At 49.0% G+C, this 26,631-nt stretch overlaps 1 protein-coding gene and 1 pseudogene across 3 annotated transcripts in view; one reads left to right on the forward strand and one right to left on the reverse strand.

Moving 5' to 3' along the window:
• Nucleotides 1–21,364, reverse strand: part of KIF20B (kinesin family member 20B) — a 131,201-nt gene extending 109,837 nt beyond the window's left edge. The window contains exons 1-4 of one of the 2 annotated variants that reach the window (XM_088444327.1): nt 21,208–21,364; nt 3,823–3,996; nt 2,226–2,315; nt 2,007–2,126 (exon numbers count right to left, since the gene is read on the reverse strand). In XM_088444327.1, the coding sequence (XP_088300453.1) occupies nt 2,007–2,126; nt 2,226–2,315; nt 3,823–3,984 (372 nt within the window). In that variant the 5' untranslated portion in view covers nt 3,985–3,996; nt 21,208–21,364. The remainder of the gene's footprint in view (nt 1–2,006; nt 2,127–2,225; nt 2,316–3,822; nt 3,997–21,207) is intronic. The other variant, XM_088444328.1, reaches the window with a different exon arrangement.
• Nucleotides 21,365–21,421: 57 nt separating this feature from the next.
• Nucleotides 21,422–26,295, forward strand: LOC148508573 (uncharacterized; annotated as a pseudogene). The gene is made up of 3 exons (XR_015869579.1): nt 21,422–21,971; nt 24,551–24,725; nt 26,010–26,295. The product of XR_015869579.1 is annotated as an uncharacterized LOC148508573 (transcript).
• Nucleotides 26,296–26,631: the final 336 nt, after the last annotated feature.

A 26,631-nucleotide genomic window follows, 5' to 3' on the forward strand; every position in this document is an offset into this window, starting at 1 on the left:
CAACTCCAGTGTAATGTTTTTGTTTTAATATATTTGCATTGACATTTTTGAAATTAAGGCAACATTCTTAAAAAAAAAAAAAAGTCTATTCAAGGATACTTTAAGCCTACATTTTTTAACTGCTCCTGTGAATATCGATATTTTAGGCAGAAAAGTCGAACACAGATCTAGTACAAACGGGATTATAATATGCTGCAGATGTGTACTCATACACCTAGCCTCAATAGGCCATATGAAGCGGGATGCCTGGCGCAAGTGAACTGCACTAAGCTGTGTAGTAACTTTCTTTCTCAAATGTGCGTCTTAGTATCGTGAAGCAGTTCTGTCATATCAAGTCGCGACGGCCAATGATTAATTGGATATGCGACACTTGCAAGTGTTCAGACTCCGTCGCACACAGATACGTTGGAACTTTGCTTAAAAAAAAAAAAATAATAAATCTGCGGCCACTGCATCATTGTACTTTGTATACAGATAAGAGGAGTAAGAACTTACCTTTGTTATATCCCTTTCTACGAGGTCCTTAGGGTCCACAGGTGACCTTGGGTTATAGGTGATGACGCAGGCCATGGGCACCATGCAGTTAATTACTTTCCCCCAGGATGCACTGGTCCCCCTCCATACCCAGCCTACCAGCCAGGGCATTACTCAGTTTAGTAGCAAGCCAGAGGAGAGTACTGTGAGTGAGAAGGAAGTCTGGAACATACAAGAATCACATTCTCGCTAGGAAGGAGACACTGTAGACCAGACAACACCTGTGTTACTGTACAGGGCGCAAGGGCGGGTGCCCTGTGGACCTCGTGGAAAGGGAGAGAACAAAAAAGGCAAGTTCTTACCATATCTCCTCTTTTCTACTACGAGTTCCTTAGGGTCCACAGGTGACCTTGTGGATGTCCCAAAGCAGTTCCCCTTAAGGGTGGGTACGCTCCTGTACAGAAAGGAGGACCCACCGCCCAAAAGAAGCATCCTGAGAGGCGAAGGTATCAAATGAATAATACCTCACAAAAAGGTCTGGACTGAAGACCAGGTGGCTGCCTTACAAAGCTGTATAGCCAAGGCACCACGCCGAGCTGCCCACGAAGGGCCCACAGACCACGTACAATGAGCAGATACAGAAGGCGGAGCTGGAAGGCGCTCCCTAGAGTAGGCCTCCGAAATAGTCAGACAAAGCCATCGTTCCAAAGTCTGCTTTGTGGCAGGCCAACCCCTTTTATGGAACCCAAAAAAGGACAAAGAGGGAGTCTGACTTTCTATATGACAGAATGGTCCACATAAATTCTGAGGGCTCGCATCAAATCCAAAGAGACCTCACCTGCTGAAAGACCCGGCCCAAGAAAAGCCGGAACGCTGGAATGTAAGGGCCACCCGCTCAATCCTGCTGACTCCAGTCAGCAGAAATGACAATGTTCAGGGGCTCTTCTGATAGCCCCCTGCAAAGAACTCTGTGCTCCCCAACCTCTCTGGTCGAGGCACCACACTAAACTGAGTAATGCCCTGGCTGGGAGGCTGGGTATGGAGGGGGACCAGTGCATCCTGGGGGAAAGAAATTAACTGCACGGTGCCTGCATCATCACCTATACCCCAAGGTCACCTGTGGACCCTAAGGAACCCGTAATAGAATATACTGGTGTCGCATATCAAATCAGTGCAGTCTTGTAAAGTGGTTGTCACGTTGTGACTAAGTTGCACGTTCAAAGTAAAAATAAATAAATATAATAATGATAATCTTGTCGCAAGCAGAGTCACATGGGACCTGGCGCACCAAGAAGGGCTTATTGACGTGACTGCGCTAATATAGTGTATGAGGACACATCTGTATAATGGGGTTAGGAAAAAGTTACACTGTAGAAGGTTTTCAGATTGATCAATAACTCCAGAGAGTTGTGAGAACAGTGGGGGGGGGTGAGGGGGTTTAGCACCTGGATTCTAAGGAGACCAATGAGCTGCAAATAAAAATCACAATTAAAACACATTAATTGCAACATTCAACAGTAGGGGGGTCTTACATGAGTAAATGTGAACTTCTGAGTGACTGGAACTGAGCCTTTCTCACTCAGCCGACACGCCTGCGAATTAAGTGGTGCCCTCACTAAGACACTGCAGGAGTCCGGAACTCTCACACAATCCTAGAAAGATGACAAAATGTTTTTTTTATAAACACGTTCTATGTAAAGAGATGTATTGTAGAAATCAGACTATGCTTTCTATTGGTCCGTTTCTCTCACCTGCGACTCATTTTGCACAACTTCAGATTCAGTAAACGGTCGGACACGAAGGTACACGTGCATTTGATCTTTTGAGTCCAATGAGCTTTTCTGAAGGGAAAGAAATGTATAGTAATCACTGGCTGGAATCAGGAACTAGCATAGTGCATGTAATTCCCCATCAACAACCACACATTTCACAGTCTTATGTATCTGGTGTACACCCCACTTCTTAGGTTATAGGCTAGTTTGGATAGGGCCATCTTTACCTTATGTTTTTATTTTATATTTTCTGTGTCAAGAGCCCCTTAATGTAAGAGTCAGAGACAGACACACAGAGAGACAGAGATCTCTCTATCTTAAGAGGCATGTAGGGGTATTCAATATGGGAGCGATAACATCGTTTTTTGCGTTAATATCACTTGTTTTAGTTTTACACCGTATTCAATTTCAAAGGCTTATCGCAGTTTTGAAAAGTCTTTGATAAAAAACGGTGATAACTTTTCACCATTGAATAGGTGTCGAAAAAAAGTGCAGAATTGGGGTTTAGGGGTGCAGGCTTAAAAAAAAAAAAAAAAAATAGCCTGCACCCCAGAGATTGACATTTAAAAAAGAACTGTCAAAAAAAGTTTAAAAAAAAAAAAAAAAGGGACACCCTAAAAAAATTTCAAATTGGGGTGCAAAAAAAATAAAAATAAAATAAAATGGGAAAAATATTGTTAAACAATAGGCAAATAGGTTCAGGGCTATTCTGCAAGTATGCGGCAGGTGTTTTCTAGAATAGAATTATAGCGGCAGGTGCACAAATGCAGAATTTTTAAAAACTTACTTTAGGGACATCAAAATATGCTAGTACCCATTTTCATGTACCCCAAATTTGATGGGACCACTTAAAAAAAACGAAAAAAATAACCTTAGTGCGCTTCTGCATCACTTCTTCAATGTCGGGAAAAAAACACCTGCTGCAGCTATTTAAAGCCCCGACTTTCAATTAAAGGCTAAAACGGGGGTACCCATAGTGTTCCCCCATGTTTTTACAACTTTAGGGGGGGTTTTACAATTATTTTAAGGAAATATTCGTAACTTTACGCAAATAAAACTTCAGAGTTTCCCGTTTTTGTTAATTTGATATTGAATACGGGGATAAGCGGGAGCGCGCACCATACCTTTACGCAGAAAAAAACTCCGATATGAAACGTTAACTTCGCCAGGGAAGTTAACCTTTCATATTGAATACCCCTCTTAGAGGTTTATTTAAAACCCAACACTTGTTAGTGTTTATGCCAGATATTTAATATTAGACCAAATAATCAAATAACTCCAGCACTTGTCAATTTTAATTGAATAAATTATTAGTAGTAAATTTACCATATCATTCTAGCCGCAGAGACCTTAATGAGCCTGTGAATACTCAAATGATCAAACACAAAAAAACAACAGAACTCTGCGCTAATAGAGATGGACAGTTTACTAATAGTTTATTAACAGAGATGGCAGGGAGCTTACTAGCCATTTCTTGCTACTGCCCTTTTAAATATCGGTCATATGCACAAACAAAAGTGCCAGGGTTTACAACCAGACACCTCGTAAATAAACCCCTGCACTGTGCTGGTCATACCCGGGTGGTGTCCGCCTCACATTCTCCCAGCAGTGAAAATTTCTCAAAGAGATTTGTTTTGATGTCATCTATCTCTTGCGGTTCATCTCTTTCTGGATAGTTTATGTCCTCTCCAAGATAGGATGGTCTAGGAGGGGCGCGATGGTCTTCAGAAGGCTTCATACTTTGTTAGAACTAAGGTATTGGAGGGAAAAAAAAAAAAAAAAAAAAGTATTTACGATTTTCAAAAATCTGCAGCCATACACACCATAACATTAATAATGTCCTACAGTTTGAAAACAAGAGATATGGTAAGAACTTACCTTTGTTATCTCTGTTTCTACGAAGTCCATAGGGCCCACAGGGTTGACCTTGGGGTTATAGCTGGAACAGGATCCATGGGCACCACACAGTTAAGCTTTTAGCTCCCAGGATGCACTTGGGTCCTCCTCTATACCCCGCCCTCGAGCCACAGGCACCTCAGTTGGTAAGCAGCCAAGGCCGGAGGAGAATATGGAACAGAGAGAAGGAAGACTGGAACACACAAGAAACCATACTCACAGCAATAGGAGACGGAAAACCGGTGACCAGCCACACAGCCCATTTGAAGCCAGGTGCGTCAGGGCGGGCGCCCTGTGGACCCTATGGACTTCGTAGAAACAGAGATAACAAAGGTAAGTTCTTACCATATCTCTTGTTTTCTACTTCAGGGTCCATAGGGGGTCCACAGGGTTGACCTTGGGGATGTCCCAAAGCAGTTCAACTAAGGGCGGGGACGCTCCTGTGCTGAAAGGAGCACCCGGCGCCCAAAGGAAGCATCCTGAGAGGTGAAGGTGTCAAACGCATAGAACCTCAAAAACGTTTGAATAGAAGACCAAGTGGCCGCCTTACACAGCTGAACAGCAGAAGCGCCACGTCTAGCAGCCCAAGAGGGACCCACAGAACGAGTGGAATGAGCCTCAACAGAGGCTGGCACAGGTAAACCCTCTTGTGCATAAGCCTCACAAATAACGGAACGAAGCCAACGGGCTAATGTTTGTTTGTTGGCAGGCCAACCCCTCTTGTGAAAATCAAAGAGGATAAACAAGGAATCAGACTTCCTAACCGAAGCCGTCCGGTCTACATAAATTCTAAGCGCCCGGACCACATCTAAGGAAGTCTCACCAGCTGAAAGATCAGGGGACTGAAAAGCTGGCACAACAAGTTCCTGATTAATGTGGAACTTCGAGACCACTTTGGGCAAAAACTCAGGACGAGTGCGGAGCACCGCTCTGTCCTGGTGAAAAATCAGGAAAGGAGGGCGACAGGAAAGCGCCCCCAATTCAGACACCCTCCTGGCCGAAGCAATTGCCAGGAGAAAAACCGTCTTAAATGTCAGCCACTTGAGCTCCACCGCCTCAAGAGGCTCAAACGGAGGACCCTGCAGGACCCGTAGCACCACCGCCAAGTCCCAAGGAGCCACAAGAGGCACAAAGGGAGGCTGGATCCTGAGAACACCCTGGAAAAAGGTGTGAACGTCTGGTAGTATTGCAATCTGCCGTTGAAACCACACGGACAAGGCGGACACATGAACCTTCAGAGATGCAAGGCGTAAGCCGAGATCCAATCCTGACTGAAGAAATTCCAAGATCCTAGAAACTCGGAACACCTGAGGATCATAATGTCTGGACTCACACCACTGAAAGTAAGTGTGCCACACCCTGTGATAAATCCGTGCTGAAGCAGGCTTGCGTGCCCTGAGCATGGTACCAATAACCGAACTGGAGAAGCCCCGAGACCTCAAGACGGCTGTCTCAAGAGCCACGCCGTCAAAGACAGCCGACCCAGATCCGGGTAAAGGCAGGGCCCCTGAGACAACAGGTCCCGACGCTGAGGAAGAAGGTACGGAGCGTCGATGGAGAGGCTCCTGAGATCGGAGTACCAAGGACGTCTGGGCCACGCCGGAGCTACCAGCACGAGCATGCCGCCGTCCTGCTTGAATTTCCGCAGAACCCGAGGAAGTAGGGATATCAGAGGAAACAGATACGCCAGGTGAAATGTCCATTTCACCGACAGCGCGTCCACCAGACTTGCGCCTGCGTCTCTTGTCCTTGACCCGTAAACGGGCAACTTGTGATTGTGACGGGAGGCCATCAAGTCCAGCTCCGGCAGTCCCCACCTGTCCACGAGTAGCTGAAACACCTCTGAGTGAAGCGACCATTCCCCGGGATGCACGTCGTGACGGCTGAGGAAGTCCGCCTCCCAATTGAGGACTCCGGGGATGAAGACCGCCGAGATCGCCGGAATGTGACCCTCCGCCCAAGTCAGGATACGAGACACCTCCGACATCGCTGCCTGACTGCGAGTTCCGCCTTGGTGGTTGATATACGCCACCGTGGTGGCGTTGTCGGACTGCACCTGTACCGCCCTTCCGTGAAGAGCGGGGCCGGACGACTGCAGGGCCCTGTATACTGCCCGCAGTTCCAGGATGTTGATGGGGAGAAGTGCTTCTTCCGCTGACCAACGACCCTGAAGCGACAAAGAGCCGGTCACTGCCCCCCAACCCCGGAGACTGGCATCCGTCGTGAGCAGGACCCAGTCCGGGATCCAAAATGGGCGCCCCTCGACCAGATGAGCTGTCTGAAGCCACCAAGCCAAAGATTGCCGAACGTCCGGAGACAACACCAGCACCTGAGAGCGGATCCGGTGAGGTAACCCGTTCCATTCTGTTAGAATCAGCCCCTGCAGGGGCCGGGAATGGAACTGGGCAAATTCCATCATGTCGAATGTCGACACCATGGACCCCAGAACTCTCATAGCCGAATGGACCGACAGGCGGCAACGGCTCAGGCAACTGTGTATCCGCAGCTGTAGGGAGGCGACCTTCTCCGGAGTCAGGAAGATCCTTTGCTGACGCGAATCCAGCAGGGCTCCCAAATGAACCATCCGCTGTGATGGAATCAGGGAGGACTTTTTCCAATTTATCAACCACCCGTGTGCTTGCAGGCAAGCGATCGTCAGGTGGAGATGTTGAAGCAGTACCTCCGGGGAGCTCGCCAGCAACAGGAGGTCGTCCAGATACGGCAGCAGCCGTACATTCTGGTTCCGAAGATGTGCGGCCATGACCGCCATAATCTTCGTGAACACCCTCGGTGCCGTGGAGAGACCAAAGGGTAGCGCCCGGAACTGATAGTGGTGTTGAAGGATAGCGAACCTCAGATACCGCTGGTGTGAAGATGCTATCGGAACATGGAGGTAGGCGTCCTGGATGTCCAGGGACACCATGTAATCCCCCGGTTCCATCGCCAGAATGATGGAACGTAACGTTTCCATCCTGAACTTGGGAACTCTGAGGAATTTGTTCAGAGACTTCAAGTTGAGGATAGGGCGATGAGAACCATTGGGTTTCTGCACCAGAAACAGAGACGAATACCGCGTCCCTCGTTGTGATAGAGGAACGGGAACAATGACCCCTGCTTTCAGCAAGGACTCTATAGCCTCCTGAACCTGTAACGCCTTGGTCTTGTCCTGAGAAGGACTCGTGCAGAAAAACTGGTGGGGTGGTCTGTGCCGAAAAGACAGGGCGTACCCCTGGGAGACCACTTCTCGAACCCAGGCATCCGTGGTGGAATTGTGCCAGCACTGGGCAAATAGAAGAAGTCGGCCTCCCACTCTGAGGTCCCCCAGAGGGAGGCCCGTCCCATCAGGCCGCAGGTTTATCTTCCTGCTTGGAAGAAGGGCGCTGAGCACTCCAGGCTTGCTTCTTGGGTTTAGAGGCAGTCTTACTTGCAGACTGTCTCGGGAAGGACTGACCTTTCGCCTTACCCTGAACCCAAAAGGAACGAAAAGCCGAACTCCGAACCTTAGCAGGCAGTGCCGCCGAAGGGAGGAAGGCCGACTTGGATTTAGCCAGGGTGTCCACTATTTTGTCCAAGTCCGGACCAAATAGTAATTCCCCATTGAAAGGTAAGGCCTCCAGACCCTTCTTTGAATCAGAGTCCGCTCTCCAGGACCGCAACCACAAGGATCGGCGGCCAGACACCGCTGCAGCCGATGCCCGCGAGACTAGCATCTAAAGAAGCTTCACCAATGTAAGAAGCAGCGTCCCTCATTTGTCCCAACAACGCCCGCTGGACATCCGAAGCGTCGTCTGGGAAGGTATCTTCCAATGCATTGGCCCACCCCTCAATGGCCTTGGCCACCCAGGAGATGGCCATGGACGGTCGGGCCACCGCCCCGGAGAGGGAGTAAATAGACTTTAAGCAAGTCTCAACTTTCCTGTCCGTGGGATCCTTCAGCGAGGATATCGACGGTAATGGTAAGGTGGCGCCCCGAGTTAAACGGGTGACATGGGAATCCACCGCCGGTGGAGTTTCCCATTTTTTACAATGTGCCTCAGGGAAGGGGTAATTAGAAGCCAACCGCTTCTGAGGAAGGAATCTCTTACTGGGCGCCTGCCAAGCTACCGCCATATGATCCGTCAACTGATCCGACAGGGGAAACACCGCAGAATAGTTTTTTTGAAACTAGGAAACTTCGACTTAGGAACCGGTGCCTCATCCTCTATAAGAAGAAAAGCTCGCACCGCCCTAACTAGTGCTCGCACATTAATGGATGACGTGGTATCCATTTCCTGGACCAAGGCGTCCGAGTCAGTGTCATCAGGGACCTCCCCATCATCTGAGGAACCCTCTGAGTCCGATACCTGAGCAGCCCGTGTCATGAGTGGGCGTTTTGAAATCCTAGAAGGCATGTCAGTCTGCAACATTGACTGAAAAGCCGAGGAAGCGGCCGCCAAATTTTGCACGGAGTTGGAGAGCACATCCACCCATGGTGGAGGAGTCGCCATAGGGGCCTGAAAAGGTACCACAGGCTGCTGCGGCACAGGGGAAGCCTGTATATACATAGGCAACCCCGCATAGGGACCTACTGATTGAGACCCAGGAGGACTCCGCAATAACTGCGGGACACCCGGGGAATGGGGGATGGTCGGCTGGGGCACCGCCCTAGTAGGGAGAGCAGTCGGGACCAACAGACGGTCCGCAATAGACACCAGCACTTGAGAAAACATCGCCCACGGTGGTTCCTGCGCCAGAGAAGGTCTGGATGGGCCAGGAGCCACCTGGCATCGACTACACAGGCCATCCTGTGACAAATCCTCCCAATCTACTCCTGCAGAACAGCGTCCGCAGGAGGCCAACACCGGAGCCACTGAGCGCTCAACCTCCTCGTCTGACATGACAGAATATATTATATATCTGGCACCAGGGTAGAAGTAAAACGCACTCACCGGTGTGCTGAACAACAGCCCACAATATGGCACTGAGTAGCACACAACTGTATGTGACTGACCTCACAAATACGTGATCTATATAAGTGAGGTCAGTAGAAACGCCCCTCCCCCACACACCTGTAGGGCTTGTAGGAGAAGTAAAGGGATAGTTATAAGCTGACAGTAAGTAGAAAATAAGCACAGACAGGCAGCACTAGCAAAAGTCACATACCATGCAGGAAGATATACTCACTGCACCTTTACACTATAATCAACCTGCCCAGATTCAGTGTCTGGGAGGGCTATAGTGCTGTCTACGCTGTCCTTAATCAGGGGAGAGGTACACAGGGGGACCGGTCCGCGTGCTCCCTGAGATCTGCGCTGCCACTGGGAAAATGGCCGCTGGAGACCTCAGAGGAGGAGTGGCCGTGTAACTGCAGCTCAGCGACGCCAGACTGCGTGCCGAAAGGCGCGCTGAGCTGAGGGGAGGAGCCGCTGACAGGGAAGGCTTCCTCCCCTGGCTGGCCATAACCCCAGGGATGCTGGCTTCCCGCTTGCCCCTTTATCCCTGGTGGTCTAGTGGTCCCACGGGTTATGGGGGGGGCCCGCCGCCACTGCCAGCAGCCTCCGGTCTGTCCCCAGGACCGGAGGCTAAAGGACTGCATTTAAGGCATTCCACGCGCCGCCGCTAGCCAGCGACGCGCGGCTTACCTGAATCCCCGGCGACTCCGGCAGCAGTCCTGGGAGGTAGACAGAGTCCGGCTAGTACGGACTCTGCCCTCCCGCCGCGATCCCCAGATCAGTACTGGCGTCGCGGCGCCAGTCGGGGATCAGAGCGGCAGCGTGGGCGTCTGTACAGACAGCCCTTCGCTGCCGTCTGTAGTAAAAAGAGATTAAAATAAATAAAATCTAACTTAAAATGTGGCTCGGGGGCGGGGTATAGAGGACGACCCAAGTGCATCCTGGGAGCTAAAAGCTTAACTGTGTGGTGCCCATGGATCCTGTTCCAGCTATAACCCCAAGGTCAACCCTGTGGACCCCCTATGGACCCTGAAGTAGAAACTAAAGCTATATACCCAAACTTCAAAAATTGGCTAAAACGCATGGTGGTGGTGGGATATCATTTAGCTCAAATGAAGCGATGTGCTGTTCCACAGAGGTGTGAGGGAATACTTGCGATGTCGTCACTACTGTATATGACCAATGTGTGTGCAGTCGGACATCACAACTCCAAGATTCTTGAACTCATATCAGACAAGTAGACACAACCAACCAACCACCACCACACAGCCTGGTTGATAAACATAAAAAGAAGGGTGAACGGTTACAGACAAAGAATGTGATATCAAAATATCAGAACCTACACTATGTAGACAAAAGTGATTGGACATGCCTGCGTTTCAGCTGGTTTGGCATGGTTCCACTAGTTGTTGGCATGGTTCCACTAGCAGGGCTCGACAAATTTCTAAAATCTAGGAGACAGGATGAAAGTGTAGGAGCCAGACACGGGCAACCAACCCCCATGGACACACCACTAACGGGGTACCCAGGGTAAACCACCCTCCCACAGCCACATTACTGAGCAGCTAACACCCACTCTCCAGGCAACCAACACCCAGAAAGACCACCCCAGGCAAGCAAAGCCACCGCCAGCAGTGGCCAAACTAGAGTGGTGGGCCCAGGTGCAAGAATATGCTTCAGGCACCCCTATATGCAGTGCCCCCAGTAGTGGTCCGCTATGCAGTGCCACATTAACAATGCCCCTTATACAGTGCCCCCAGAAGTGGTCCCCAATATGCATTGGCCTCAGTAATAGTCCCCCCCCCATGCATTGCCCCCAGTAGTAGTCCTCCCTATGCATTGCCCCCAGTAGTAGTCCTCCCTATGCATTGCCCCCAGTAGTAGTCCTCCCTATGCATTGCCCCCAGTAGCACACCCCCCTATACAGTGCCAGAGTAGAATGCCCCTCCCTATACAGGGCCCGAGTAGCACCCCCCTATACAGTGCCCGAATAGAATGCCCTCCCTATACAGTGCCCTAGTAGTGGTACCCCTATGTAGGGCCCCCAGAAGTTGTCCCCCCCAGTAGTAGTCACCCTATGCAGCGCCCCCAGTAGTAGTCCCCCTATGCAGTGACCCCAGTAGCAGCCCCATCCTGTACAGTGCCCCAATAGCGGCCCCCCCCATACAGTGTAACCAGTAGCGGCCACCCCCCCCCTCTGCATTGCCCCCTGTAATAGCCATCCCCCTTACACACAAAAAAAAAACATAACTACTTTATCATTCACTGCCACTGCCCAGCCAGCCCTGTATCACCGCACCCGCTTGACAGTGACTCCAGTTTCAGTCCAGTCTCCGGCGCAAGTACAGCAGTCAGCGCAGCTGCCTCTCTCCCCTCACGTCTTTGACGCTGGCGCCGCCCTTGTTCAGTGCCGCCTCCAAGCCAACGCGGGGGATGCAGGTACAGTAGATAGTCTCGTTGATCTATTTGCTGTCAGTGTCCAACCACTTTTGTCTACCGTATATTAGCTGTAGTTATGAACTAGCGGCGGTGCAAGGCAGGCTGTGTGTTTGTTAAAGCAGCCGATGAGTCAGAGACTCATTGGCTGCTGCGTCCACAGAGGGAGCCGGTTGGAGCTCACTCATAAGCTCCCAGCAGCAGGTGATGGGAGAGACGTTATGACGTCTCTCCCATAGTGCAGAGCGGGCTGGGATGAGCGGACAGCTGCGGTCACGGGAGGAGCGTGTGCGTGTTGTTTTGAAGGGGGCACTGTACGGGGATAGTGGCCGCTACTGGGGGCCACCGCACAGGGGGGGAGGGACCCCACTACTGGGGGCCACCGCACAGGGGGGGGAGGGACCCCAAAGCATATTCTTGCACCTGGGCCCACCACTCTCTAGTTCCGCCACTGATTACACCGGTCATATATGGACTCTAATGCGGGTCCCCATACATGGTGTGATTTTTTTTGCACGATACGGACGATTTAGGTCAATCGTATCGACCAATCATGTACATCGTGTGCAGTATTTGTAAGATTACGATGAGTATGCGCGTCCACACCGCCGTAATTCGGCATCTTAGATCATATGGAAAAGCAGTAAGATTTCGACCTATCGTGTAGGATGTGACACATATGCATATCAGTATCGTATGCACAATTGTGTACACCATTTGACAAATCGAATAGAGAATTGCAAGGGAAGAATCTCAAGGGAAATCGTACAAGACATCTGAACGTTACGAAATCGCAGTGTATGGCCAGTATCAGGTCCACCAGAGTAAATATGACCAGCCGTTTCATCCTGTATTTGCAGGAGTCAAAGCTATAGAACTCCACCCTGTCACATTTCATAGATCATCTTCAATAGATGGTATTTAAAGGAAAGGCATACCTTAAGGATCCCATAAATACCATTAACAAATTAAATAATGTTGAATGGAAGGATGGTGACATTTTAATAACCGTTAATCTGGGGTCATTGTGCACCATAATACGACAAATAAAAAGATTTGGAGGCTGATAAATAAGATATGGATTATACACCTTAAAAAAAATATATATATTATTTTAGAGGGAATAGAATATTTTTGAGCAATATTCTTTTATTTTGGAGATTTTTTCCTGCAGCAGACTTGGCACAGTGATGGGCACCAACTTCACCACCAGCTGCGTAATTTATTCATGAACCATTAAAACCCCTTTCAGACATAGGTTCCGAAAAATACACAGGTACTTCCCGGGTCTATCAACCCTGGAAATTCCTGGGTCTTAGTCCGAGATTCCCAAACACAATAGACCAAAACCCCAGAAATTCCAGGGTCGGATACGTTCACACCGAAACCTGGGTCGGTCCTGGAATTTGGTGTGGATTTAAAGGGGACGCTTTGTTTTTTTTGTTCATAGTAATAGCATAATATATAAATTAGCATTTTTATAGAGTAAAAGGTCAAAAAGTTTGTTTCCAATATTTTTTTTATTGAAAACCAATACATTTTTTATATTACAATATAAGAAAATTATGAATATAGCCATTAGAAAGTTTCAGTCTATACAAAGACAAAATGTTCACATAAAAAAGGTAAACATAAAATAGACAAATTAATTTTCTCCCCAGTCATGTGGTCTGAGTGCCTACAGTTGATGTCTCTGCAGGTGCACAGAACAGCCAATGAGAAAGTTTTCTTAAAACCAGTCTAAAAACCTGGGTTGGATGCATTCACACTAGAGGCTACCCAGGTTGCACCCTGGAAAAACCCTGGTACAGAGCAGGGTCATTAGTGTTCCCGCTAGGCTGTTTTAGCGGGGCGCGGCGCTCTGCCCTCCTTCTGGAGGGCAAAAAGCACCCTGCCCTCCAGGAGGAGGGCAAAAAGCGCCCTGCCCTAACAGCCTGCGGGAGCCGTTCTCACCCGCGGGACGCAGTGTCCCGCGGGTGGACAAACATGCGGTGATCCGGTCACCGCCGGAGAATAGACGCTGAGGCGCATGCGCCCGGCATCTATTCTCCCTTTCTGCAGCGCTTGGGGGCTGCCCGGCAAGTCCGTAAGCGCCGGGCACGCCCCCAAGTATGAAGAAAAGGGGACGCGTCTTATAGACACGCCCCCTTTCCATAACCACGCCCCCTTTCACAAGATTGCCCTCTTTAGCTCCGGCGCCCTGCCTGCCGCCGGAGCTAGAGGGAACACTAGGCCATGGACCCGGGACTTCGACCCGTGTCATTTCTGTTCACACGTAGCAAAAACCCGGGTTTTTTCTGTATGTCTGAAAGGGTATAAGAGAAGTCGGTGGTGTGGGCCAAATTTGGTGTCCTGGACTTGGTTTATAGACTATGGGCAATATTCAATATGGGAGCGAAAAGTCAGTGGCCGCTTATCCCCGTATTTAATTTAAAAGGAAAGTAAAGGGGACCCGGCGAAATTGGATCTACGAAAAAAAACTGGTATTTTCGGGAATGCGCCTGGGACCCCCTAAAGATGTCCAGACATGGGGGGGATCACTATGTGTACCCCCATTTTTGCCTGCTGAAGGAAGCAGTGATTCCTAGCATGTGACTGTGCTTACAGGAAGTGCTGTAATTTACACTTCTAGTTGCAGCTGCCCAGCTGTCTCTGCACGGCGACTGGCACAGATTAGCGTGGTTTCAGCTTCTTGGCGTATTGCTTCCAGGGCTATATACTGTACTGGCTTGCTCTGGGGTAAACTTGATGCTAGTTTATAGAGTGAGATTACCCGCGATGACTTCATATCCGGCGTCACACAGGTTGATTTGTGGTTTTGATTGTGGTCGGTATTTAAGAGGGACTGATGGGCACTGCGGTGATTGTGCAATATGTGGGTTATGTGTTTCTACCCAAGGAAGGTCTTTTATGGATCGAAACATTCTGGTGAGTGCGAATATATTATATCCACTAGGCTGTTTTGCGGGGCGTGGCACCCTGCCCTCCAAAAGGAGGGCAAAAAGCACCCTGCCCTCACAGCCTGCGGGTGCAGTCTTCACCCACGGGTTGCAGTGTCATGTGGGTGGAGAAAATGGGATTTTGGTACTTACCGGTAAATCCTTTTCTCCGATTCCACAGGGGACACTGGAGGTGCTTACGCTGGGGTATAGAGGCGTGGATAACTGGAGCTGGCACTTTAAATAATTCAGAAGTGTGAAGCTCCTCCCCCTCTATGCCCCATCAGCCCTCAGTTTAGAAAATGAAGGCTGAGAGGAGATTGAGAACAAGCGGAGTAAAAGGGAGAGAACACACAATCAAAACAAACAACATACGGAACAAACCAAACAGGCAGAGAGCGCTGAGGTGGGCGTCCAGTGTCCCCTGTGGAATCAGAGAAAAGGATTTACCGGTAAGTACCAAAATCCCATTTTCTCTTTCATCCACTAGGGGACACTGGAGGTGCTTACGCTGGGGACGTCCCAAAGTTTTCCCCATGGACGGGAGTGCTCTGCGGCACCTGCAGAACAAAGCGGCCAAAACTGGATGCCGAAGCAGCAAACGTATCAAATTTGTAAAACCTTACAAACGTGTGAACCGAAGACCAAGTGGCCGCACGGCACAATTGTGACGTGGAGGCTCCCCTACCGGCCCGTCCATGACGCCCCCACAGAACATGTGGAATGAACCGAATGGACGAAGGAGGCCTACGGTCGGCCTAAAGATAAGCCTGATAAATAGTCAGCCGGGTCCAACGTGCCAAAGTCTGCTTAGACGCTGGCCAACCCCTCCGAACCGCATCATAGAGGACAAAAAGCGACTCAGACTTACGGAGGGGAAGCAGTCCTGTCAACATAGATGCGGAGAGCTCTAACCACATCCAAGGTAGAACCACCAGAGTCCTCCACCAAAGACGTTACCACCATAGGCTGATTAATATGAAAAGCAGACACTAACTTGGGAAGGAAGGCTGCTCCCGTCCGGAGTTCCGCCCTATCAGCATGAAACACCAGGTAAGGTGGCCTATAGGACAGAGCACTCAATTCTGAAAATCTACGAGCCGATGCTAGAGCCAGAAGGAGGACCGTCTTCCAAGACAAGTACTTAATATAAATCTCTTCCAAAAGGTTTAATCATGGACGACTGAAAAAACAGAAGCACTAAGTTCAAGTCGAAGGGAGCCATCGGATGTACAAAAAGGAGGCTGCCCACGCAAGAACCCCTGAAGAAACGTCTGCACCTCAGGAATGAGGGCCAATTTCCAAAGAAAATGGAAAGGGCAGAAACCTGCACCTTTAAAGTTCCAAAGACGAAGGCCAGAATCCAGACCCGTCTGAAGAAAAAAAACTGAAACCGGGAAAACCGAAAAGTCCTAGAGGGAAGAGCCCAACTGGAACACCATGAGATATAAGAACGCCAGATGCAATGATAATGCGCAGCCGAAACTGTCTTCCTGACGCGCAGCATGGTGGGAATAACAGAGTCTGGGATTCCTCGGCGTCTAAGTATATCGGTTTCAAGAGCCACCCCGTTAAATGGAGCTGCGCTAAGTAGGGGTGTACGGATGGACCCTACAGTAGCAGATCCGGGCGCAGAGGGAGGGGCCACGGATCTTCTGACAATGGGATTTTCGCAGTCGAGGAACAAGTGGAATCGGAAGAAAGAGGTAAACGAAGTCGTAGATCCACGGAACTGGACGTGACGCCATGAGGTCCACCTGAGGACATCCCCATCGACGTATTAGCGCATTGAACACATCTGGATGAAGCTTCCATTCCCCGGGATGGAAATCCTGGCGGTTTAGGTAATCTGTTTCCCAGTTGTCCACACCCGGGATGAATACCACCGACAGGATTACTGACTGGCTCTCGGCCCACCGGAGGATCTGAGATACTTCTCGCATGGCAATGAGACTCCTAGTCCATCCTTGGCGATTGATGTATGCGACAGCCCTCACGTTGTCGGACTGCACTCTTACCGGATGAGTCCTCAGAAACTCTGTTGCTTCTATCAGAGCATTGTAAATCGCTCTGAGTTCCAACACATTTATGGGCCATTTTTGTTCTAGAGGGGACCATAAACCCTGAAAGTGATAATCGAGGACTACTGCTCCCCATCCTTGAAGGCTGGAATCCGTTGTTACGATGATCCAGTCCCACACTCCGTATCTCTGGCCCGCTAAAAAGATTGTTGGATTGTGTCCACCAGAGAAAGGTCACTCTGGTAGCTGGGCTCAGACGGATCTGTCGATGTAGAAGCAGATGAGACCCTGTGTTAGTAGGTCCAGCTGAAAAAACCCTGGAGTGGAACCGGCCGAACTGTAGTGCCTTGAAGGCAGCTACCATCTTCCCCAGGAGACGCAGACAAAGAAGTAGGGACACCTTCCTTGGTCCGAGGACCAGCTGAACTAACAATCGGATATCTCGAGCTTTGTCTATTGGAAGAAAGATCCTCTGTGATGCCGTATCTAAGATCATGCCCAGAAAGAGCAGCTTCTGGGATGGATTGATATCTGCTTTCTTGAAGTTGTTTATCCAACCGTGTTGTATTAGAGTCTGATATGTCAGGAAAGCATGACTTGTTAGAAGAGATACCGATTGCGCTTTGAGTAACAGGTCGTCCAAATAAGGAATTATGTTCACTCCCGATGACCGAAGGAGAGCAATCATGGCTGACATGAGTTTTGGTGAAGATGCGGGGATCCGAGGAAAATCCAAACTGCAACACCAGAAACTGATAATAATCTTTCAATACAGCGAAATGCAGAAAGGCTTGGTGTGGTTCCCAGATGGGAACATGGAGATAGGCATCCTTGATATCCAGGGATAATAGGAACTCTCCTGGTTCCAAGCTCGCAATAACAGACTGCAGAGACTCCATTTTGAACAGATACATCCTGAGATACAGGTTCAATGACTTTAGGTTCAAGATGGGCCTGACCGATCCATCCAGTTTGGGTACTCCAACGAGGTATAGGGTTTTACTCAAACCAGTTTGATGTTCTGGAACCGGAACTATCACAGATGATACTACTAGAGACTGGATAGCCTCCTGTAGAACCCTGGCCTTGTTTGTAGGTATTGGCAGACTTGTAGTGAAGAACCGAGCTGGAGGGGGAACCTCGAAGTCTATTCAGTACCCCAGGGAGATTAGTTTGCGGATCCACGGTTCTGGAGAGGTCTGGTTTCCAACTTGTTGAAATCCTTGCAGGCGGGATCCCACTGTAGGAGGTCCCAGGTTGGCCGGAAGACCGTCATGCCACCTGTTTCTCCTCTGGTTTAGGCTCCTGTCTACGTGCAAATGTGTGTGGGCGACCTCTACCTCTGCCGCCTCTTGCTTGGGAGGGAGCACCTCTGGCTCTACCTCCAGAGTAATATCTTCTGGGAGCCGGTGCAGTTGACAGGGGAAAGGAAGATTTACCCCCCATGGCCTGGGATATCCATTTGTCTAATTCCGGGCCAAACAGCATGTCTCCATTGAATGGTAAACCCTCCACTACACGCTTGGATTCAGCGTCCGCATGCCAGGCGCCCAACCAGAGGCCTCTGCGGCCCGAAATAGCAGAAGCAGATATGCAAGCACTAATTTGACTGATATCTTTTGACGCTTCTCCCAGGTAAACTGCAGACTCACGGATGTGTTCTGCTAGTAGGCATAACTGTGCTCTGGAAATACCAGAGTCCAAACATGTTATCAACTGGTCAGCCTAGCCAACCACTGCCTTGTTAACCAAAGCCGTAACAAGAGTGGGCCTAAGTTGAGCACCCGCTGCAGTATAAATAGACCTTAGCGTTGTCTTCAATTTACGGTCCGAAGGATCTTTTAGTACTGTGGCTCCTGATACTGGGCATGCTGTCTTCTTAGTGAGACGGGAGACGGACGCATCTACTGAAGGAGGCGTTTCCCACTTCTCCATCATGGCTGATGGAAAAGGGTAGCTAGACTGAAACCGGCACGGAATTTGGAACAGTTTATCCGGTTGTTTCCAGGCAAGTGAGAGCTGTTGTTGAAGACGTAGTGAGAACAGAAAAACCGTTCATTAAATAATTAGAGATTCTACCCCTGGAGAGATGGACTTCAGCTCTAGAGGGGTCTCATCCTGTAACGCTTCGTCCAATTCACTCTCCTCAGTAGTGAGGAATTCCTCATCAGACTCTTCTGACTGGAGAACAGTCGATAAAGGACGCTTTTGAGTCGGTCCTTGCCAGGAAGTAGAGGGTGCGGACTCAGCTGTATCCATTACCTGTACCAGGGTGTCAAGAGGCTTGGTTAGCCCAGCAACCCAGGGAGGCTGAGACTTACGTGCCTCAGCTAACTCTGACGTTAAATCAGTCATTACTCCTACCATGTCAGAGGCCCATTGTAGGCGCAGGTGAGGCAGTATTAGCCATACGTGGATCAATTGCTGTACAAGTGTCACATAACGTGGACCCAGCATGTTACACCTTAAACAGAAACAACCTTTTGAGATGCCTTTGGTCTGTTTGACATGGATACACACAGTCATCACACAGAGAGGGACAGAGTACAAAACAGAAGTAATGAAAAACAGAAGGCTGGCTTGGGACACAGAGGAGGAGCACACCCCACTCCCTTCCCACAGATCGGATTCCCTGCACCCCCAGTGTATTATGCACAGCCTCTGTACCAGAGCCTTCTGTGCTTATCTGGAATGGGGAGCCAGAGAATCCACCCTTCTGTATGTCTGCAGCACTCTTCCTGTGTAAGGGAGAGATGCAGGCATTTAACAGTTGAAAAATGGCAGCCACGCTGTTATCTACAGCTGCTTGCCGCGCATAGTGGAGAGAGGGAATAGAGCCCGCACTGATTAGGCTCCGCCCCCTTCTACATGCCCTAAGGGCTCAGATTATGGCAGCTATTTGACCATTACCTCCCCCTCCGCGTGCATCAGCGGGGAGAGGAGAAGCAGGAAGCTTGTGATAAACAACACAGCGCAGCATGTGCTAGTGCTGGTCAGCGGGGAGAGGGGAGAAGCAGGGAGCCGCATGTACTGAGTACACACAGCTTCCCTGACACAGCGAGACGGGAGCCACGTGGGCAGGAGCCGGGGGATGCGCAGCTTGTTACTCACTGCGTGTCCCCGGAGGTCTCTCTCTCTTGGCAGGTCAGCAGAGTCTTCTCTTCTCTGTGTGAAGACTTGCTGTGGCGGTAAGGAGCTGTCAGGAGCTCTTTTAGAATGAGCCCTTCGCACTCCTTCCTGGTGTTTTCTAAAACACCAGGGCACCAGGTACCCGGACCCCACCTTTTAGATAGGTGGCGAAGGGTACCTATAGGAGTGTAAAAGATGTTTTGAAATAAAAAAAAAAAAATTAAATAAAATAAAGGTCTTTGCTGGAGCACAGCATAATGTGACCAGCTCCTAGAGGCACATTTTCTAAACTGAGGGCTGATGGGGCATAGAGGGGGAGGAGCTTCACACTTCTGAATTATTTAAAGTGCCAGCTCCAGTTATCCACACCTCTATACCCCAGCGTAAGCACCTCCAGTGTCCCCTAGTGGATGAAAGAGAAATGTGCCTCCTCAGTGCGGGGGCAGTGGAAGTCCCTGCACTGAGGAGGCAGATGGACTTTACACAAGGGAGTCACTACCTAGAAGATGACCAGCCGCCAGGAGCAAGGCAAGTATGCGGGGTGGGACAGAGCAAGGGGAGGGTGGCAGGACTGAGCGAAGGGTAGGCGGGATAGAAAAAGTGACGAGGGGGAGTGGGTTCTGAAAACAGCAGAGTGTAGACGGAGCCAGCCAGAGCAAAGTATGTGACAGAAAATGAGGAGATATATATATATATATATATATTAGTGTTCACTCTAGCTCCGGCGCGAGGCAGGGCGCCGGAGCTAGAGAGGGCACGTTCATGTTCGCGCGCGCGCCTGAGAAGGGGGCGTGGTCATCAAAAAGGGGGCATGTCTATAAGACGCATCCCCTTTTCATCACTCTTTGGGGCGTGCCCGACACTTACAGACACACCGGGCAGCCCCCAAGCCCTGCAGACAGGGAGAATAGATGCCGGGCGCATGCGCCCAGCGTCCATTCTCCGGCGGTGACCGGGTCACCGCACATTTCTTCACCCGCGGGACACTGCGACCCGCGGGTGAAGACAGTTCCCGCAGGCTGTTAGGGCAGGGCACTTTTTGCCTTCCAGAAAGAGGGCAGGGCGCCGCGCCCCGCTAAAACAGCCTAGCAGGAACGCTACATACACACACATTCATACATAAATATATATTATATATTTGCAGACACACAAACACTTCCAGTACACACACATATACACAAAACAATTAAAATCATTGGTCAGTGGTAGTGCTATTACAGAGGCCGAATTCCTTTCTCAGAGGCACTGACACCACTTCCCCGATCACCTCAGTCACTCAGGCTGCCGTCACGGAGTTTAGCTTAGTGCAGCCGGCGGCACAGGTCTGTTGTCACATGACCTGAGGGAGGCGCCGGGCACCTGTGTGTATTACAGGGAGGGCTTATGCCTCGCTCCCACTACTCCGCAAGTATTATATAAATGGCACGGCGGTGGGCGGCAGGCAGGGGGGCTGTGGTTTCAGTGGCCAGGTCCGGAGTGGGGGCCTATTTTAGTGGAGCGATCTTCACCCGCCCCGCGGCCAGACGCAGAGACCTCACTCTGGCAGTGCCAGTGAGGCATACACCCTCATGTACAGAAAACACAGAGGCACAACCCATTCAGCACTCACATATCACCGGCCTCAGGTAGTCACACGCGGGATCCTCCGCCTCCGGGATCTCCGGGGTGCAGCAGTCCAGTCTGTGCGTCTCTAAAACCCACTCTCCACAGCCGCCGTCTCTATTTAAATATCCTCCAATCAGGAGTCACCAAACCAAATTGCACGATGGGAAGAGGGGGCGCGCGGATGGAGCGTCGCCCAACGACAGGTTTCTGTCTGCATCTGTCTTTTAAACGCTAGGGGATGGCTGTGCTTTAACAGTGTGTCCTCTAAACAGGAGCCATCTTGTCGAAGCTTTTCTATTCCCTTTTCATAAATAAGTCCAGCTATAAATGCCTGCCACTAGGTGGCGAAGTATTGTATGTTATGTACTGTAAAGCATTTCTGAAGCTTCAGAAGAAGCAATGGCATATTGCACTATTCAGCAGACCCATTGACGCGTGTTATTATAACCATGACAGCAGGAATAGCGCTAGTACACGGAGCAAGTCGAGGTCTCGGCCTCCAATTCTGCAAATCCCTGGTTACATAGGGTCACCAAAGTGATAGGGACCTGCAGGGAGCCGGACTCGGCCGCTGAGCTGCAGGTACTGAGGGAGAGGAACCCAGAGACAGTCACTTTCCTGCAGCTGGATGTCACCAGCCAGCGGGATATACAGGAGGCTGCACACAAGGTGGGACAGGAGTTTGGCCGCCTGGATCTCATTAATTCCTCAGGGATGCTGCACCCCAGTGGGAAGGGGGAGACCTGTCTCCAGGAGGTCTCCACTGAGGTGAGTCCCTGGCGATGGTACTGACACAGACGGGTGATGCAGGAGTAATGCTGCGTAACCACGGGACGACTTGCTTGATCATCGATATCGTTGAACGATTTTTCTTATTTTCAACAATGGTGCGCACACACTACACGATATGCTCCCTGAGCGATATCGTGTAGTGTGTCCCCGGCAGGCTGTGCTCAATGTCGTTAATGATTCATGACATTGAGCACAGCCGCTGAACGATATCATTAACGATATCGTTCAGCGCCGGGCTCTCTCCCCCATTCCCCAACATGCAGCAACCTGACGAGATCGTCAGGTTGGCCTGCATGTCAGCCCGATGAACGATGATGACGAACGACCCGCGGGAACGCGCGTCGTCGTTATCGTTCATCGTTTTGGGGTTAAGAATGGACGATAAAGTGGATGATTGAACGATAACGATATCGTTCAGTCGTCCACTTTATCGCCCAGTGTGTACGCACCTTAACACACACAACGATTTAGTTAATGAACGATTTTAGTAAACGATTTTCTCCCTTTAAAAAATGAACTAAAATCGTTTACTAAAGTTGTTAATTTAAGGTGCGTACACACTAGGCGTTCAGGAAAGACAGTACGAGTACGACATCGTAATCGTACCGTCGTTCCTGATCCCCTGTAGTGTCTGCACTGAACGATCAGTCGTTCAGTGCAGGCACTGTCCACCATTCCTGAACATGCCAATCTGTCGTTATCAACAGATTGTGCTGCATGTTCAGGCGATGGACAATGTCGTAAACGACCAGCGGGAGTGCGCATCGCTGGTCGTTTCCGACATAAAAGTGCACGATTTGTGCACGATTACTGAGCGACTGCACGATTACGATGTCGTAATCGTGCAATCGCTCAGTAATATCGCCCAGTGTGTACCCACCATTACTATGTTCATTTAAATGTAATGAACGATTTTTTAGAACTACAAACGATTTTTGCATATTCCCTTACTGAAAATCGTTGAGTTGACAAGTCTGACTGAACTACAAACGTGAGCTCGCATGAACGAAAATCATTCATCATTTGACCCAGAAAGTGAACAATTTTTACAAACGATTATCATTAAACGATATCGTTTAACGATAATCGTTCAAAAAATCGTTGTGTGTGTATGCACCTTTACGATTTAAATCGTTCAATTTTAAAATAGGAATAATCGTTCAGCATTGAACATGAACGATTTTAGAAACTATTTCTGACAGAATATAAATGATGAATTCATAGATATTGAGCAAGTTGGCCAGTCTGAATGGTCGACCTCAGATATCGTTATCGTCCATACGGCTACGCGCATCGTTGGTCGTTCAGTGGAAAAAAAAGTCAACCATATGAACGATCTAACGATAAACGATATCGTTATCGTTCATATCGTTGACAAAAGTCATCCTGTGTGTATGCACCTATATGCTGCCCATCCACTACACGACATAGAAACGACAGCACGATTATGGCATTGTAATTGTGCTGTCATTTCTATGGCTGTGATGTGCCTACACTGAACAAGCAGTCAATCAGTGCAGGCTCATTAATCATCTGGTAACATGCTGAACCTGACGTTATCGTCAGGTTGACCAGCTTGTTTGCCCGATGATAGATATCCAATACGACCAGCGTGCACACGCATCGCTTGTCGTATTATACATTAAACTGCACGATTTGCAGGGGGGTGCGAGCTGAAATGGGCAAAAAGTGACCTGTTTGGGCGCCCAAGTGGCACTTTTCACGATCGCGCCCAGCACTCTGGTCGGGGGTAGCCGATTTACGCGGCTAAACCCGACCACTTTGGGCGCGATCAGTGCGAAAAGCAGGAACAGTTGAATAGTGGCCTGCGATCTCCTCTCACTTTAGACAGGAGATCCGGACCTCGAAAACAATTGAATACCGCCCAAAAGTGCCTAATTTATCATTGGGGGGGAGGGGGTCCCAAGGGTTCTGATCTAGGTCCTCCCATTTTTACCTTAAAATAAGGATTTTCACCTTCTTATCACCTGCTCAGGGAGTGTGAAGAAAAATCCACATTAATTCCTATGGAGAGTTATCGCTGGCATCTGTTTGAATAGCAAAATCTTGCGCCTGGTCACATTAATCCACGGAAATGCGCCTACTTGAATTCAAGGCCATAAGTTTAATTTGCTGCACAGTATCAGTATCGACACTTTTGCACGCCAGAAGAAAACTTTGCTCACACATATTGTCCTCCTTTTAAGAGTGAGCCCATAATACAAATGTATATTTTTTATTATGAAATACAGTGTCCAAAATAGCAAACAGAATCTTAGGTTGGTATGTTAGAATAATGTACATAATACTTGGAGCATCAGTCAATCTGAAATGAAAACCAGGAGGCCCATGTGACCCTAAGGGATTAAAGATACAAAATCCATCCCACACTTTGCCTTTGGTGCCGAATAAAATAAAATGTGGGTGCCTCTGGGGTGTGTGTTATCAGAATAAAAGCTTTGGGAGTTAAACTTTCAGCATGGAAAAAATGAAACTGTCCTGGAAAATCTCCTGAGAAACGTAACTGTAGTTTATGTTGTTTTTCTACTCTGTAGGGCCATTCCCTGGCATTTGCTACAAACACCATTGGTCCGTTGTTGATGGTATAATATTTTTCTCCGCTTATGAAGGGAAGAGGAATGTTCGGAGCGCAGTCATCTGACCAATCCAAGCAACACAATGCCATTTTAGTTAACATAAGTGCTAAAGTAGGCTCTACAACTGACAATTGTAAGCATAAGTAAGACACCCATGTTGCTGTAAAAGCCAGATTATGTAGACTGAGGGCCTGATTCAGAGGTGCTCGCAAAAAGAGTCAGGGCCGACGCAGGTTTTTTTAGTTGCGGCCGCTCGCATAGCTGTGGGTTACCACCCACAGCTATTGCGAGCGGCCATGGTGATGGTCAAGACCATCGGGCTTGCGACGAGACCCTTGTGGTAGGGTCTCATGGCCGCAAGCCCCAGAGAGCTTCTGGCTCGAATAGAGCCGGAAGCTCTCTCACTGACATCACTGGTGATGTCAGTGGGGCCGCCCACAAACGGCAGGCGTTTGCATGGGAACTCCTCCGTTTGTGAAGCCACCCCCCGGCCACGCCTACAAAATGGGGCGAGCTGTCGATCAACATCGACAGCCGCCCCTTTTGTAGTGAGTCCCGGAGCGAGCGCTTTTTGCGCGTGCGCACTGGGCCACCATCGACCCGCTTGCGAGCACAATGCGCTTGCGAGCGGGTCTGAATCAGGCCCTGAGTACTATATACATTTCGCAGGAGCCCAAGGTGACTTCTAATGCTGGGTACACACTGGCCGATATATCGGCCGTTCAATTGAATGGCCAGTATGTCGTGGGTGTGTTGAGGGTATATACCAGCGATATATATGTGACCTTCGTCGTTCACAGACATATCACATCGGCTATGCAGCACAACCGATGGCCTATATATCCTATAGATTGTAAGCTAAGAGTAGAATAGGTACCTGTACGAAAACCAGTGTGGTGTTAGGTTGTGCAGTGTGGGATCTTTTGAGTGCACAAAGGAACCCCTAGGTGAGGGTTCGACGAGTGTTTCGCTGAGGGCTTGTTCACGGAAGCCCCCTGCAAAACACGCTTCAAATCCTCTCCTAGGTGTTCCTTTGCCCACCCCTGTTTCAGCTTTCCAGACACAAGGGCCCGCAGGTAGAAGATACAGATGCATTTTAGTACACATGCAAAGTACAGAAATGTATATATTTATGATCATGCAGATCTAAATGAAGCTCAAACTGGGCAACTTATTACCAAGTTATTATTTATTTTCACCCTTTTTCCTATTAATGTCCAGTAAAATATAGTATATCGGCTTATTACTGTACGGAGAACCTTTATTCTTCTGCATGTTTCATAAAACATAAAGAAACTGCATTTTAATGTTTTAACAGGGGACATTTATGAAAATGATGCACATGTCACTTTACTAAAAGCTCTATATTAATGCATCTAATACACATTAAATCATAAATGAATCTCTATTTCTTCAGGCCTAGGTGGATGGTACAGCTACAGAATGTCTAAAGCAGCTCTAAATATGGCCACCAAAACCCTTTCTGTGGAGCTGGGGAGAGGAAAGGAGAAGGTGGTCTGCGTCTCTCTGCACCCAGGCACTGTGGACACAGACTTGTCAAGACCTTCCCATAAATATGTTCCCACAGAAAAGATGTTTTCTCCTGAACTTGCTGTGACGTATCTTATGCACAATATTGACAGACTAGGCATGGACCAAACGGGAAAGTTTTTTCATGGAATGGATCCGAACTTCAATGGTGAATTATTTTTAATGTAGAACACATCTGAATGAAACTATATTAAATTATTACATCAACTGTCTAAACTTGATTGTTCAAATTATTCAAATACTAGAAGCTGACCCAACGTGGCTGGGTTATGTCTCTCACTCGGGTATATTTTCCAAAGTAGGAGTTTTTAGAAATGGAGATATTGCCCATAACAACCAATCAGATTCTACTTAACATTTAACTAGCACCTTCTAGAAGATAATAGCTAAAATCTAATTGGTTGCTATGGGCAATATCTCCACTTCTAAAAATGCTCACTTTAGTAAATTTACCCCTCTATCTCTTTATCTGTCTCTATTGCTCTATC

This window comes from Taudactylus pleione, unplaced genomic scaffold (genome assembly GCF_031769625.1).
Source record: "Taudactylus pleione unplaced genomic scaffold, aTauple2 ptg000354l, whole genome shotgun sequence".
NCBI classification, from domain to species: domain Eukaryota; kingdom Metazoa; phylum Chordata; class Amphibia; order Anura; family Myobatrachidae; genus Taudactylus; species Taudactylus pleione.